At 52.8% G+C, this 15456-nt stretch overlaps 2 protein-coding genes across 17 annotated transcripts in view; one reads left to right on the plus strand and one right to left on the minus strand.

Annotated features, from left to right (window-relative positions):
- MAP7D3 (MAP7 domain containing 3) overlaps nt 1-7310 on the plus strand; it is a 32720-nt gene extending 25410 nt beyond the window's left edge. The window contains exons 13-19 of one of the 10 annotated variants that reach the window (XM_027608643.2): nt 554-686; nt 1693-1797; nt 2766-2819; nt 4074-4161; nt 5159-5357; nt 6226-6271; nt 7073-7207. In XM_027608643.2, the coding sequence (XP_027464444.1) occupies nt 554-686; nt 1693-1797; nt 2766-2819; nt 4074-4161; nt 5159-5357; nt 6226-6238 (592 nt within the window). In that variant the 3' untranslated portion in view covers nt 6239-6271; nt 7073-7207. Of the gene's footprint in view, nt 1-553; nt 687-1692; nt 1798-2763; nt 2820-4073; nt 4162-5158; nt 5358-6225; nt 6272-7072 lie in introns of those variants that run through there. The other 9 variants (XM_027608645.2, XM_027608644.2, XM_027608647.2 and 6 more) reach the window with 9 other exon arrangements.
- Nucleotides 7311-12158: 4848 nt separating this feature from the next.
- Nucleotides 12159-15456, minus strand: part of FHL1 (four and a half LIM domains 1) — a 58589-nt gene continuing 55291 nt past the window's right edge. For 6 of the 7 annotated variants that reach the window (XM_027608086.2, XM_027608083.2, XM_027608085.2 and 3 more), the window contains 2 exons: nt 14846-15032; nt 12159-13692 (listed from right to left, as the gene is read on the minus strand). In XM_027608086.2, coding sequence (XP_027463887.1) covers nt 13538-13692; nt 14846-15032 — 342 coding nt within the window. In that variant the 3' untranslated portion in view covers nt 12159-13537. Of the gene's footprint in view, nt 13693-14062; nt 14263-14845; nt 15033-15456 lie in introns of all 7 variants that reach the window. The other variant, XM_027608090.1, reaches the window with a different exon arrangement.

The following is a 15456-nucleotide window of genomic DNA, read 5'->3' on the forward strand; positions in this document are numbered from 1 at the left end:
AAAAAATAAAAAGGTGAAATTGTGTAAATTCTGTGCAGTAACATAGAAAATGTCAAGTGAGTCTGGTGTAAGTATAAGTTGTGTTCCTGTATATAAGCAGTTTCACTATAAAAATGCACGTACAGGGGCACCTGGGTGGCTCAGTTGGTTAAGCATCTGACTCTTGGTTTCAGCTCAGGTCAGATCTCAGCCTCGCATTGGGCTTCGTGCTGAGCATGGAGCCTGCTTGAGATTCTCTCTCTCTCCTCCTCCCTCTGTCCCTCCCTCCACTCATGTGCGCACGTGTGCGGTGCACTCTTTCTCTCTCTCTAAAATAAGTGAATCTCGCTTTCTCGCTCTCAAATAAATAAAAATCTTAAAAAAAAAAAATGCATGTACGGGGCACCTGGCTGCCTCAGTTGGTGGAGCACGCGATTCTTGATCTTGGGGTCGGGAATTCGAGCCCCATGTTGGACGGAGAGATGACTTAAAAAAATGCACGTACTGCTGCAAGCTGTATATGGTAGAGACTGAGACAAATACTAAGAGCTGTTTAAATGTGCTGTGTCATTAGCAAAGTGAAGGACGTAGCAGAGAAAGCTGTGGAAGGCCAACAAGAAGAATATTTGAAACTGGAAGAAGGGCAACAACAGAAGGAAATAAAGAAAGGATGTCCAGATCCAGAAGACCAGCAAGTGCTACTACAGGTTTGCTGGCTCTCTACTTTATCAGGGGTTGAGAACCAGATTCTAAAATTCATTTGAAACCCAAGGCAAAAATCTGTTTCTCCAAGAAAGATGGTGAACAGATGCAGCCTTCTCTGGCTGCAGTTTTCCATTATAGTCTAGCTGCTACCCAGTGCTGCTGCAGGTCATGGCCAGCCACCCTTGGCAAAATCCTAGAATATTTTCCAAGTGAAACAGAAGCAGAAAGCTGAGAATTAAAATTAGTAGTTTTTTATTTTGTCTATATAAACAACATTGCAGCTTGGTTTCAGGAAGTCACATTGCTCACACAGATTAAATGTCCTGTGTGAGTTTTCCCAACCCTGCGCTCTTTGGTGATGCTCACAGCTGCAGCCCACATACCCCCTGGACAGGGACGATAAAAATTACAAATGCCTCTAAAAGTTTAAGTCCTCCAGTTCCTCAGTAAGACTGTCTCACCCATGCACATTCAGATCATCTGGTAAATAAATCCACAAACTGAGCTCAGACTCCACTCAGCTTGAATCACTAACACAGCCTACTTAATATTCCAGTTTTAGTGTATCACTTAATAAAATCAGTTGTATGTCGCATAAATGGTTGTGTGCATTTGCATTCCTCAGGAAGCTACCTTTAAGGATCCTCTCAGTGCTTTTGAAAGGTGTAAGACTTTTGGCCCCTGTTGCTGTGTTAATGGATAGCTACATAATCACTGACTTTGGAACTGTAGTGGCCTGATAACCCCTGTGCTGGAATGGTGACCCTGAGGTCCTGGAGGGGACTGACATGGCTTCTAAATCCTCAAGACGATGGTTAGCCTGGTTTTGTGCATTTTTAGCTAATGCTTTGAAAACTGAGAATTTACAAATGTCGTGTATATAGGTACTGTCAATCAGAAGGTTACATTCTTTTATGTTGGATAACCTTTATTTAACTTTTTCAGCTGTTGTTCTCAGTTATCACTCATATATTGAGAGTAAGTGGTATTTTTATGCAAATTTTCTAGAAAGGGGCCGCCAAAATAAAAGCTCAGGAGGAGGCTGACAAACGCAAGAAGGAACAGGAGAGAATTATGTTACAGAATTTGCAGGAGAGATTAGAGAGAAAAAAGGTACTCTTTCTGTTTTGGGAGTTTGGTTCGTTTCGAATATAATGTTGGGCACATGATTTTAAAACGTGTTCTTCAAAGTCACAAGTAAGTGGTGTGCTAGCCTCTGGTAGTTTTCCCACTTGCAAGGATCTCACCCTTCCTACGTAGAAGGGTCTCTCCTCTTATTGACCTCACCTGTCCATCACGGACCACTGGCGACCAGTACAGTGACACCTCAATATCACAAACCCCTGGGAACAAAGCTCCTTTGAACAGAATCACTCCGGTCATGGGAGTGGTTGGTAGAAGTTAGTTTCTTCTGGACTGGGCTGGAAACTGCAGCAGCTGAGTGGGAGGGAGCAGCAGGTGCAGGCTTCTCTCAAAGGCCGAGGTGCAGGCCGTTTGTAAGGTGGGACCTCACTTTGTGCAACTCATTTCGCTCGTCTGGGGTCAGAGGAGGCCCTAGTCCAGGCTGCAGGGCCTCTCTGTTGGGAGATAGGTCACCCTGAGGAGGCCAGGTGTGCGCCAAGGAGAAAATTCTTTCCCTCCTGTGTGTGTGTGCTCTTTGCAGCCACAGACTTCTGACAATGTCACATCACTGGGGTGCATTCTTTTCATTAATATCTGCTTCAGTCATGGTCTGTTCAGACTAAAACGTTAAAAAGTCTTAACTGGTTTGCAATAGTATGTTCTTTTAAGTCATGAATTTCTAAGTCTACAAAATTAGGAGTGAAAGGTAATTGGATTTCGGGGTTAAGATGGCTAGGGTAGCTGCTACCCCTCCAGAGGTTTTCTGGATGCCTGACCCTGGGATTGGGAGGGCCGCGGCAGCCGCCCCGAGGTCTCAAGGTGGTGAAATCGGTGGCTTGGGAGCAGTTCTGATGCATCTGCTTGTGGAAAATGGAAGTAATCAACTTCTTCGGGACCGCTGGTTTTGTTTTTTTTTTTCATCTGTATTCATGTTTGAATTTTTATTTTCCTTTAAATAGAGAATTGAGGAAATTATGAAGCGGACGAGAAAGACAGATTCAAATGCCTCAAAGGTAGTCTGTGTGTCCCCACCAGCAGTGCGTAAGAAATCCTGTCGCTTCACCTTCTTGCCGACTTTGCCATTTTTGCCAGTCTGGTGGTAACTCAAGCATCTCGCTTGCATGTCCCTGATTATGAAAGAGGTGGAGCACATTCTATCCTTAATTAGCTGTCCTGTTTTTTTCTTGTGGGAGACGCTTGTTCGGGTCTGTGCCCAAAGCCTTTGGGTTGATACTTTCTCTCACTCCCTCGTGGTTCTTCAGCTGTTCCGGACGCTACCACTTCCTTGCTTGTGTGTGCTGCATCTGTCTTCTGCCAGCTCGCGGCCTGTCTTAACGCGCGGTCTGCTGTCGCACAGTTCTTCATTTGCACCGAGTTGATCAGTAGTTTTTGATGATTAATGAACTCAAGTGCCTTTTCATCTGCTTTTTGGCCATTTGGAGATCTGCTTTGGTGAAGTGCCTTGTCAAGCCCTTCGTCCATGTTTCTGTTTGGTGGCTGGCCTCCTTCTTACTGATGGGTAGTTTTTACCTCCTCTGCTTACGGGCCCTGTACGTGCGTAATGGTGTTGCTGTAGTTTGCCTCATACTCTCGTTATAATGCCTTGTGATGAACAGAAGTTCATTTTCATGAAATCAAATTGAGCAGTTTTTTTCCTTTATGGTAAGTGCTTTTTGGGGTCGATCTCACAAGTATTTGCTTACCCCAGCATCCTGTCTTTTGAGGCATCGCATGCCTCTAAGGCCTTTTCCCTCCAAATTCTGTGCCCTTTACCCTTTGTGCTACCAGACTGGTATTTTAGCTCTTTTCAGTTCCCCAGTGTGGTCATTCATATCATGACAATTTAGAATTACAAATGTCATTTCTGGAAAATGCAGCGAGTCACCATCTGAAAGATCATTTAGCCTGCTGGCCTGACGAGTTTCCCCTCAAGAGGCAGCCAAGAATTTTTTTTTTTCAGCCGTTCCATCAGTTGGCCCTATGTTGGCTTAGTTCGGACTCTGAGCAGGCCGAGGGCCCATGCCAACCGTGGCTCCCACTCGGGGAAGTCTTTCATTCTTGAGTGTCTTTCCCTAACTGAAAGACGCAGCCAGGGCCACCTGTTCTGTCCCCTGTAGTCTTGGGGCCCAAGGGGTTAGATTTTTTTACCTTTTAATTGAAATGATGAAAAATAGCCATGAATCCAGCATGAAACCTGTTCTCTTTGAAATAGCCGAGTCCGGCTGATGGACTGTTAGATGTAGTCATGACCTCCTTTCCTGCCCTAGGCTGCAGAACCGGTTGTTGATAACACGGACGAGGAGGACGAGGCGGACGAAAGTGACAACGGTTCCTTTGATGACCTGCATCCATCAGGTTGGCTTGCCTTTGGAGCTCTGTTAGTCACCATGTGGGAGTTGGACTGTCCGGGTTCATCTAGGGGCTCCTCTGCTTCTGAGCTGTGTGGCTTTGGGCAACTTACTGAACCTCTCTGTACTCAGTTTTCCTACCTGAAAAAGGGGAAGCGAATGTGGTCCTCCTAGGGTAGCACGAGATTGCAGTGGGCTGATCCATGTCATGCTAAGAACAGTACCTGACGCATAGACAACTCTCGGGAAAGCCCGCCGTGGTGGCGACCGTTACTCTTGTACAGCTTGTGCTGTTAGGCTGTAGGTAGTAGCTCTTACCCGGATGTGAGGCCTACGAGCACGTCCTGGCTCCCGGCCTTGTACGGCACTCATGACCGACCACAGGCGGACTGCCGCTTTCCACCTCCCTGAGAGAACCGTCACACCTGTCCGAAAGGCCTGGCCGAGTCCCCCCTGGGTAGGAACCGCTCTATGGCAGCAGTACGAGGCACTCTTTACCCCACAAACGGAAACGAACATGCAAGCCAGGCCCTCTACTGGGGCAGCAAGGGTACAGAGGGGAGGGGACCTCTCCTCGAGGGAGCCCGTGGCGAAACGGAGGAGCACACAGTGACATCACAGTGGCCGCCGGCTGGTTGGCCCAGACGCGGCGAGAACAGAGCAGGTGGAGCAGGGCCAGGTGCAGGCAGGATGCAGCAACTAGAATCAAGGCTAAAAGAAGAGGCGGGAGGAGGGGGAAGCAGCCCGCTGCCCGCTGCCGTCTGGCTACCGCTCTTGCCTGGCAGAGGAAGGAGGGCAGGTTCCTCAGAGGTGGCCCCTTTGTGCTTTGAGGCCGGAGCAGGCCTGTGCGCTGGGCGGCACCCTGCACCCCAACCATCCCGCTGCATGGCCCTCCCTGCCTGTAGGCGGCCGCTGTGCCCTGGCCCACCACCATCACAGCCTTCGCCTCTGTTGCCTTCGTTGTCAAAACTCCCGTTTTAATCTTCTTCCTTTTGTTTTCCAAGCCTTTATAAATGGCATGGATTCATCCACAAAACTCAAAACACATTTTAAAAACATGAAGAAGAACACTCCCAAGCTGGTGTTTTTAGACGCCACTTCTGGCCAAGTCCATAGAGAGACAAAAACATTTTTTAATGGCGACATGAAAAACTTCAGACAAAAAAGTGCGAAAGACCCTTTGGCTCAGGCAAAGGGTACCAGGTGAGTCACTCAGCAAGTTTATCAGAATAAACTTGGTGGGAGTCATATACGAGATTATTGACTGAGCTCTTAGTTTGTACCAAGCACTGTGTCAAGTACTTCCAGAAATAAACTGATCCCCACAGCAGCCTTACTAGGTAAGGGCTATCATCTTCACTTTTACAGATGAGGAAACTGAGGCACGGAGAGATGACGGGCCTTATTTGCCCAGCATGCCATGGTGATAGGGCAGAGCCCACATTCAAACCAGATACATCCGGCTCTGAGCTGTGCTTTTGTGCCCACTGGTTAGCATTTGCTCATAAAACCTGGGGTGGGGGGCATTGAGTGACTGCTGCATACCCGGTGTTTGATGTTGCCTATTCTGATGCTCATTGCAACTCTGACTTTAGTATGGATGTCATTTTACATACGGGGAAACTGAGGGTCAGAAGTTAGGTCGGAAGAGTGGGAATAGGTTCTTAGGAAGGCTCCCTGGGGGTTGCTTAAAAAGACATGAACCTCCAAGGCCCACGGGAACATGAGGGGCCGAGAGGCGCAGTGATGGGCTGGAGCGGGGAGAGCCGTGTCCGTTCTCCCTCCACGGTTCTGCCTGAGTCCCGGATCTGCGTGAAATGGGGACGGGGCTTCTGGAGCCCTGCGTGCTCAGCTGCTCCTGGCCTTGCTTAGTGTTTGCTGAACCCTGGGACTTGGCAGGACACAATTTGGAAACCAGTGTGTTCTGTGGTCTCCAGGCTCCCTTCCTGCCTTCCCATGCTAGGATTCTGAAGGAGAAGTTCCTTACCCTTCATTTAAGGATAAAGCTTCTTTCAGGACACAACCTTGGTTTTGGGATAGTCAGGATTCTAACCCAGGCATCTCTTTCCAGCTCGTCCATCTAAAGAATGACCAGCCGAGCAGCAAAAACCAGAAAGGCAAGTGAAACCTGTAACACCGTGGGACCCTCCAAGAGTTTATATCCAGAGGCACAGGAGTGGATCTGTGACAAAATTATTGACATCAGAAATGAGGCAGAGTCCCTTATGTCCAGTATCCCTCCTGATAGCCGAAAATACCATCTGAAAGGTTCCATGACATTCCACCAGAGTCCCCCGTTGCCTTTACACAACAAGAAAAGCAAATCTGTTCCTGCTCCATCGGGTAAGGCCTCCTCCTGTTTTTACCTTGCTTGAAAGGCAGTTGGCCATGAACCCTCCTGCTTATGGCGCTTCCAGGGCCTTCTTGGCACCCTGTAACTTTGAGGCAAGTAGGGAGACGGTGGTGAGTCTGAAGGCTAGGTTGGTATCAAAGGGTCTTCCATTAAGTTGGTTTTGAGAGAGTAAATGACTTGATTCTAGTTTTGATGCCCTGCGTTTCCTACCAGATACACAGAGTAGGTTCTCGTCAGCCCCCCTGATCCACCAACTGCTTTCTAGCATGCAGATAATCGTTTAGGGCACAGGGTTAGTCAGCCCTTTGGACTTAAGTCTCTCAGCCTGACTTTCCAAAACCAAAAGGCCTTTGCTTTTCTTTCTTTTAAGAAGCTTTCTTTGAAATTGAGAGGCAGCTTGGGCCTGTTTGGGGGCTGGGGTCCTGGGGGCACCAGTGTGTCAGCAACATTGGGTCGAGGAGGGGGGCCGTTGCCAAAGGTCCCGGACCCACCGCGAAGAGAGGCTGGGGCCCAGTGGCAGTAAGACCAGCATCTTCTCTACTGTTCTTTTTCTTTTTCCCTCCAGTCAGATATGTTAAACTTCGCGCAGCCCAGAAGAGAATTCATCTACTTTGGATCTCAACTTCCAGACCCCCTAATTTTTCTGCCTCTGACTTGAACCTGACTACCAAAATGACCATCAAAAACAGGGAAAACATCAGACAGACACCTTAATGTATATCTCAGAAGCATGTTATCATCTTGACTCTTGCCAACAGCAAGGGCTCTGAGTAAAGAGTCATTTTTGTTTTCCTGTGAAAACCTCCACTGTCTCGTTCTTGTTTTCCAGCCGGGGTGTGTGAGTGCACCCAGAAGTGGTCACTTTTGAGTTTCTAAGCTGAGGAGGAATTTTTTTCTCTTAAAATACTGCTTATCCTATTTAACAGTTACATTACTTAAGCAATTCAGAACGGACGTTCGATCTCGTAGAGGCCGTTTGGGGTGTGCGAGGGACTCAGGATTGCTCACAAGAGCTCTCCTGGCTTGTTTCTCATAAACAGGAGGTTGCAAAATACAGTACGTCACATGTTACCATTATGTATTGTTTGTTTTTAACTCTGCCATCACCCGAGTGCACAGGCCCTGGCACCCCCAAATGCTCCAGGTCCTAGGAAGTGTGCTCTTGGGACAGTGTTAGCACCTGCTGTGCTCATCAGTGTTACTTTTTTGAAGTGCACCTTGGGGGTTTATTTCCAAAAATGTGCGGTGTTTTTATTGTACCTAAAGCGGTGTTTGGCTGCTGTCTGGTGGGGCACATGTCATTCCCCTAGTTGTTGGCAGCGTGTCGTCTTTGGGTTCTTGTGCCCACCAGGCCTGTGCTTTGGTGCCCACTCAGCCTTGGGATGCGGGCCCAGAGCTGCTTGCCTTTCCCTAGCCACTGGCTGCGAGTGAGCACAGAAGCAGTGCCATTCTTTGGTCCCCGTGATAGATAGGCGTGCACACACACGCGCACACACGTGTACGCACGTATGCATGTGCATACACATCTGCGCACACACGTTTGCATGCATGCGCACACACACAGGATAGGTTTCCTGAAATCCGTCAAATTCTGCTTATACACACCATCGACTAAAACTTGAATGCACAAACACCTATTCCTAATGGGTTTTCTGGTGAATCACAACGAGTTTCAAGCAGGCCTATGTTCCTTTCTAGCCACCAGCCTTGGATTAGTAAAAGGAAGGAATTCTTTCTGATCCCTTAGTTCTTGGCCATTCAGAGGACTGTACCATTGTGGATTAGAGCTTGGTGCCTTAGATTTGAAAACTGTTTTTATACACTAGCTCTTCCGTATAGAAGGCAGAGACAATCATCCTGACAAATGAGTTTCTGGTATTCTTCTGCACAAATGTCACATGTTGGAACACTGTTACACCCGCATTTGTATGTGTGCTCTGTGAAATAAACTTTGCAGATAAAGCAAGTTTTCTTTTTCATTCTAATCACAAAACACGTACTGCTTACTGCTGGTGGTGTAAAGGTGACCGTAATAGGTAACCAGGCTTTGAATGGAGGCAAGTGGCAAGTTCAGTGGGAGGCGAGCAGATCCTCCGCTGGCCCCCCCCACCCCCCAGCTCCCGGTGATGTGCGGAGGTGCGAGCCTTGGCATTCTGTGCCCGTTTCGGTGCTTGTTAGCCTTGCCAGCCGTGGCTCTTCTCCCTGAGGCCGGTGATTGTAAAGTATTTTTCTGTTGGGCGCCTGGGTGGCGCCGTCAGTGAAGCGTCTGCCTTCGGCTCAGGTCATGATCCCGGGCTCCTGGGATCCAGCCCCGCGTCCCCCCGTCCCTCCCCCCAGCTCGCGTGTTCTAAGTAAATAAAAAAAAAAAAATCTTTGACAAAGCTTTTTTAAAAAGTATCTGTTTAACTCTGGTGAAATTCACATTCACCACCTGTATCTGGTTCCAGAACATTTTCATCACCCTCAAAACACCCGTCCCCTTTAAGCAGTCACTCCCCACACTCTCCCCAGCCCCTTTAGGCGCCTCACTCTTGGCGCCTGGCATGGAGGAGAACTGCGCGTGCGCTCAGGCGGTGACGTGGCTGTTAACGTGCACATCTCTTCCTGACCTCCCCTTTCCCGCGCGTGGCTAAACCCCATGTTCTGACCTACTGCAGATGTTTAGTGTCCCACCCGGAGACATGGGAGACATGCTCTGTTCTGCTCGGTTTTGTTTTCGTCGGACGAGGTCCCCGTTTATCCCGTCTTTGGGGTCTGGTGCCGAGGAGAACAGTGGCACCCAGCCCCACCTGGCCTTCCACGTTGTTGGTCCAGCTGCTGCGGCTGCCCACCCGGGACGCCCCGGGGCGCGCACACCACCCGCAACACGCCCACAGCTCCCAGGTGGTGCACGCTGGCCGAGCCCCCCTCCTCTCCCTGGGCCGGTGCCCTTGAACCTGGTGGGGGTACAGGACACCTTGGTTGCCTCACGTGTTCCTTCCTCTCTGGGCAGTCTCTCGGGGTCCCTGCCCCTGAGGGACAGGTCCCTAGCTTCTGCCAGTGGGTTCCGCGTGTGAGCCCGTTTCATGCCCCTGCGTCATCTCGGGCAGGTACGAAGCCTTGGGACGGCCCCGCCCCCGGGCCGCCGCCGCCGTGTGCTATGCCACGCAGGGACTGCAAGTCCTGAGTCTTCGCTGAGGGGGCAGGGAGTTTGCTCTGGGACTTGACTTGCGTTTTCTTTCTTTCTTTTTTTAAGTATTTATTTGAGAGTGAGAGAGCACAAGCCGGAGGGAGAGGCAGAGGGAGAAGCAGGCTCCCCGCGGAGCAGGGGGCTCGACGCGGGGCTCTGTCCCAGGACCCCAGGATCATGACCTGAGCAAAAGGCAGACAGCTTCACCGACTGAGCCACCCAGGCGCCCCTTGGCTTGCGTTTTCATGCGACTGTGCTATCATCTCGGAGTCCCCTTTTAGTCCCGAGGAATCCCTCCCTGTGGCGAGAGCCAGATCAGGAGGTGAGGCAGAAAGTGCCGCAGGAGTTTGTGCCAAGAAGCCAAAGCCTGGAGGCAGGCTGGACGCCACATTCCATCAGGGGCCCATTCCCGGTGGTGGCCCTGTTGGGTCCCCCGCCCCGGCCCCCGGGGCCATGCAGGCCTGGTTTGTCAAAGCAGGCCCTGGAAGAGGCCGCCTTGCTGTTGCAGTGTTCCTGGATGGGTGTGTCCAGGGGTTCCCCAAGTCTCGCAATAATTGTAGTTAATTTACATGTGCCATGTGCCAGGGATTATATTATTAGTCATCTTTTAAGGCCCCGTGAGGGTGGGTATTCATTTTTACCTAGGAGGACACAGATTGGTGCAGATTGGCACTCTATTCAACCTCGTACAACTAGGAAGAAGCAGGGCTGATGCTCAAATTCAAGTCTGACCGTAAAGCCAACACCCCATCTTGCTTCGCAAGTGGGAAGGGTCCTGTGGCTTGCATGGCAGGTAACAGACTGCCTTTGGTGCTGGAGGTACAAGTAAATTTGCCAACATTTATCGAGTGCTTTTCCTGGGTGACAGTCACCCTGCTAAGCGCTCCTACTATGTGATCTGCATGTGATTCTGGGAGGTTGGAATTCTGTCTCCTCTTACAGGCGAGGGAGGCAGCTCCGAGGGGTCAGGTAAGCTTGCCTGTGGTCTCGGGGGGCATAGTGAGGGGCCGAGCAGCTGGGATTTGACCCCAGGCCATCCGCTCCAGGACCCACCCTGTGCACCACAGGTAGGGACGTTCTTGATATTCTGACCCCCGTAATCACCAGGGAGAGCAGGGTTCTCTGAGGCAAAGTTGCTAACTAGAAATCGCCCCGCTTTCCTCCCGTGTCTTAGTCACTCTGCAGACTGAGTACTGGGCAGGGACCTGATGGTTTCCTCATTGTGATGCGGCCCACACTGCCTCTGCCACGGGGGCTCACCATTCCTATGGCAATGCCTGGTCTCAATGGCCCCCGGCAGACCTCTCGGGCCGGAATTCTGCATTCCCATCTGGAAAACGGGGCGAGAGTGCCATCAGCGGGGGCTGTGAGGGTTCGCTATCGAGCCAGACCTGTTTCCCCCCAGCCTGCCAGGAGGCCAGGGGCGTGTGCTGGGCCGGGGAAGGCAAGGCCGAGATGGCCGGGCCGCGGGCCGGGCTCGTGCAGCGCCCATAGCTGTGGTCGTGGTGCAGTGCTTTCGCAGCAGAGCCCCGGCCTGTAGTGGGCTGGAGTCTTGCAGGCCTCGTGGGATCGGAAGGCTGAAGGGTGACACAGGATGGAGGATGAGCGTAGAATCTAGGGCAGATGGGGGCAGTAGGGACTGGGGTGGGGGGCAAGCACCAGCTCAGTGAGGAGGAGGCCTGAAGGAAGTCCCCGCTCCATCCCAGGCTTGTCCCCTCTGGGATCTGTCCCTTGCCATCTCTGTAAGTCAGCCAGCTCCCTTGGGAAGCAAAGGGGTGCCGCCCCAACTCCCCACACCACCCCTGCTCCCTTGGGGCCTGAGGACCAGACATTTTTTGTGGTTTTAACTGCTCGTTTCTCTAGGGAGACAGACACAAGGGGATGTCACCTGTTCACAAAAATGCCCATGGTTTCTTGCTGACAGGTTTTGATTGCCTGCTAACACGGTCAGGTCCACGTTAGCACCAAAGGGTCCCCTGCCCTGTGGCCCCGATGCTCCTCAGACCGTCGCCCTCTCCCCGGGCTGGCCACCAGGGGGAGCGAGTTTCTCCCGGCGGCACCCCCCCCCCCCCCCCCACCCCGGGGCGGGCGCCGCAGCGGTTGACAGCTGCGGATCCGCACTCCGGAGGGCACAGCGAAGGGGCAGCCGACCAAATGGGGCCTGTGATCCTCTTACACCCTCCAGCGGCCATTCCCTTCCCACCCACCCCCCACCCCCCACCCCCGGCCCCCAGCCAAAGAAAACCGATGCCCTTTTTAAGGGATGTGAGCATCTGCCAAATGCTTATTTTGGGTCAGAGTGGGTTTTTGTTGTTTTTAACTGGATCCAAGTGCTCTTACAGGTTTTATATCTTAGAATTCCTCTGTTCTGTGCAACTGCACTGAGTCCGTGCTTGGAGGGAGGAAAACCATCACTGGGGTTCTGGGATGAGTCGTGTCCCCTGAGGGCAACCCCGGCGGCAGAAGTGAAAGGCCAGGCGAGTTATTTATATGCTGCTTTATTTCTGTAAGGATACACTGAAACGTTAGAGGATAATAGCGAATGACAAAACGTAGAAATGAGGCATCGGCTTTGCTAACCACTCCTACGAGAATGTTCATATGCACTGGCATTACGTGTTGACTCGTGATACTGTCTCATTATACTATGTCCTATAACAATGTCGATGAGAGTACAGGAAGGAGGGGAGCCTGCAGCTCAGGGAAGCGCTACGTGCGGCTCCAGTTCCGCCCGTGAGGGTGGTCGCCGCTCCCCCAGAGGTCCAGCTAAGCTCTGAGGGACAGTCCTAAGAGTCACAAGAGGAGGGACTGGGCGGGCCTGTTCACCGACAGGGACCAAGAGCAGGCAGCTACCATGTTACAAGGGATTCAACTTGTCACTGTTCGGAAACATCCTATTGTGTCAGTGGCCGTCCTGGCGCCTGCTCAGCTACCCCTCTCGAGTGTTTGTAGGATGAATTTCAAAACTGCAGGAACGTTTGAGGGGGCGAAAATATCGACATGCAAGTCTCCAAACCCATAAACTATGTTACTATTCATTAAAACAAAATCATTAAAAAAAACAACAAAACAAAACAGAGAAAGGGCAGCTGGGTTAGTTTTGTTAAGCTTCCAGAAGGATTTGCTGTGACAATGTTCCTGTGAAACAGGCTCCTTCTCTCGGGTCGGCCTGCACTTTGCAAATCGCCTGCACGTTCCACGCTTGAAAGTAGGAACGTTCAGAAAACACGCCACACGGGGGAAATGGAGGTTAGTACTGGGGCGGGGTGGGGGGGGTCAGTTTAGAGGGACTTACAGCTAAAGTTCAAATGTTAACTTTCTGGAAATTCGTGTTAGTCGTTTGAAAGCACAAAAGAACCGAAGGGAGATCCTGATGCGGAAGTTCAACCATGCATTTCGGTAAGCTCGCTTTCTGCTCACGGAAGTCGTGGGCAACCGCTGCAACTCTCGCGGGTCCCGGGGACGCGGTGGGTCCCCGGGGAGGGGGGGGGGGACGTGGCGGGTCCCGGCTGAGTCGCGAGACGCAGCTCAGCGGGGGTCCCGCACCGTGGCGTCTCGCTCGCATCCCTAAGCAGCTACGTGGCCGGCGCTGGCCGGCGCTAGGACAAGCATGCAGAAGAGCGGCTCTAGCTACGTGCGGGTGTCCTCACGGCACCGGGGGTGGGGGAACCGAAGCGGGCGGCTACACCCTAGTGCGGTCACTAGCGCGGTGACAGGCGCCCTCCGGGGAGGGACACCGTGAAATGGGGGCAGCGGCAGGAGGAGCGCTCCGGAGGGGAGAGGCCGCTCTGGCCCCAGGGGTGGGGAGGACGCGGAGAACAAGACTCAATTCCATTGTACAGGACAGGAGCCCCTGTCACTTTACAGCTTTTTGGCACAGTCGGGGCAGTACACTTGCTCCTCGTGGAAAACAAAGCGCTTGTTGGCCAGATTCACGGAGCATTTTTTGCAGTGGAAGCAGTAGTCGTGCCAGGATTGTCCTTCATAGGCCACCACACTGGAGCCTTTACCAAACCCTGCGGAGACGAGAGCACACAGAAGAGCCGGCTGAGTGGGCCCCGGGCGGGAGGCAGGCCGCCGCCTGGCCCGTTCACGGAGCCGACAAGCACGCGGGGGGTGGCGGGGGGGCCCACATCGGCCCGGTGCCGCCCCCCCAAACCTCCACGCACCAGCCCCCCCCACACACCGCCACCCTGCTCCGGCTCTCCAGGACCCCAGAAGATGCCAGAGCTCGGCCACGAGCCCGCACGCCCCTGCCACGGCTATCGCCCCTGTGACGCGCACCGACCTCCCAGCATAACCAGTTTCTTTGATTTAGGTCAGGGCCATGGCATCAAAGTGGCCACCAGGAGGCAAACTTGGGCTGTTCGTGGGGTGTGCACTTACCGGGCCTCGAGGAGCTGCTAAGCTTCGATTTTTTCTATAAAGAACCACCACCCACGAGGGACAAGTCCTCTCTCCACCCGGATGCCTGCCCCGGAGGTTGGCGCTGGGAAACAGGGTGAGAGGCAAGCGTTTCCCGTGGCACACTGGGGGCTTCCTAGCTTTAGAGACTGGGTGGCTCACTCTTGACACAGTCCTTTTCCCTGAGGATGGCAAAAGTCTTCTCAAATGTACATTTCAAGGCTCCCCGGGGAGATGGGAAAATTGGAGGCAGGGAAAGGGCCCAGGGCACGTGGATCGCGGCCGCGAGATGAGGAATGAAGTGATTAGCTCTGCTTCTGATCGCAGCTACCGCTGAGCTAGCCTGCCGCTCGCCAGCCTCCCCTCGCCCCTCCTCCCCCAAAATCCCACCCCCAACCCCCACCATCCTCTCCCTGCCCCGCCGGACCCCCCCCCCCCCAACCGCTCCCCTCCCCGCGCGTGCGCGCGCGTGCGGTGCCTGCCTGCCCGTGGCCGTGGCCGTGGGTCTCAGGCTCGTGAACTCCGGCAGCGTCGTTAGTTAGTCAGCAGTAGTCAGGAGGTGTTCTGTATGGCAAAGGCTAAGCTGGCCTGAGGGAGAATCCGAACTATCGGGGGGCCCCCGGGGGGCCTTCGGGACCACAATGGCAGGGGGAGAGGACATTCTCTGGGGCCTTTGTGGATGAAACCGACGACGTAGGAGAATGAGAGATGGTTACCATGCGCAAGACCTAGCCTGGCAGACTTAGCAAGGACTCTTTAGCCTACCAGTGATGGGGTTCTTGCATCCAGCACACTTCTTGGCCACAAAGTTCTTGTAGCAATCCACGCAGTAGTACTGGTCCTCCACAGCGGTGAAGCGCTGCCCAGCCAGCTTCTTAGAGCAGGTAACACACACAAAGCACTCGGCATGCCAGGGCTGATCCTGGTAAGTGATTCCTCCAGATGTGATGGCCTAGACCAGGGAGCGTAGCACCGGATTCAGATTCAACAACCATTTTGTTGAATGCGTACTATGTGCCAGGCACTGTGCTGGGCGCTTTGGTATACATTATCTCATTTCATCGCCACAACGGCCATGGGAGACAGGGGCGATTGGGAGCCCCGAGTTACAGATGAAGACACCGAGGCTCAGAGAAGGCGAGCTCCTGCGTGAGGTCCCGCAGGGCAACTAGGAGGCGGAGGCAGGCCTCTAGAGCCAGGGCCACCCGCGCCTCCGGAGTGAGCGCGCCCCCCTGGACGGCCGGATGCGGCCCGGGTGCGGCTTTCTCCTGCCACGGTCTCCTCATCTGCAACCCGAGAATAGGAATTCCTACGTCGCAGGGCTGTCGTGAGGATGGAACGGGACAGTGTGTGTGCAAGTGCTCTGCAAACTGTCC

Source organism: Zalophus californianus, chromosome X (genome assembly GCF_009762305.2).
Source record: "Zalophus californianus isolate mZalCal1 chromosome X, mZalCal1.pri.v2, whole genome shotgun sequence".
NCBI lineage: Eukaryota > Metazoa > Chordata > Mammalia > Carnivora > Otariidae > Zalophus > Zalophus californianus.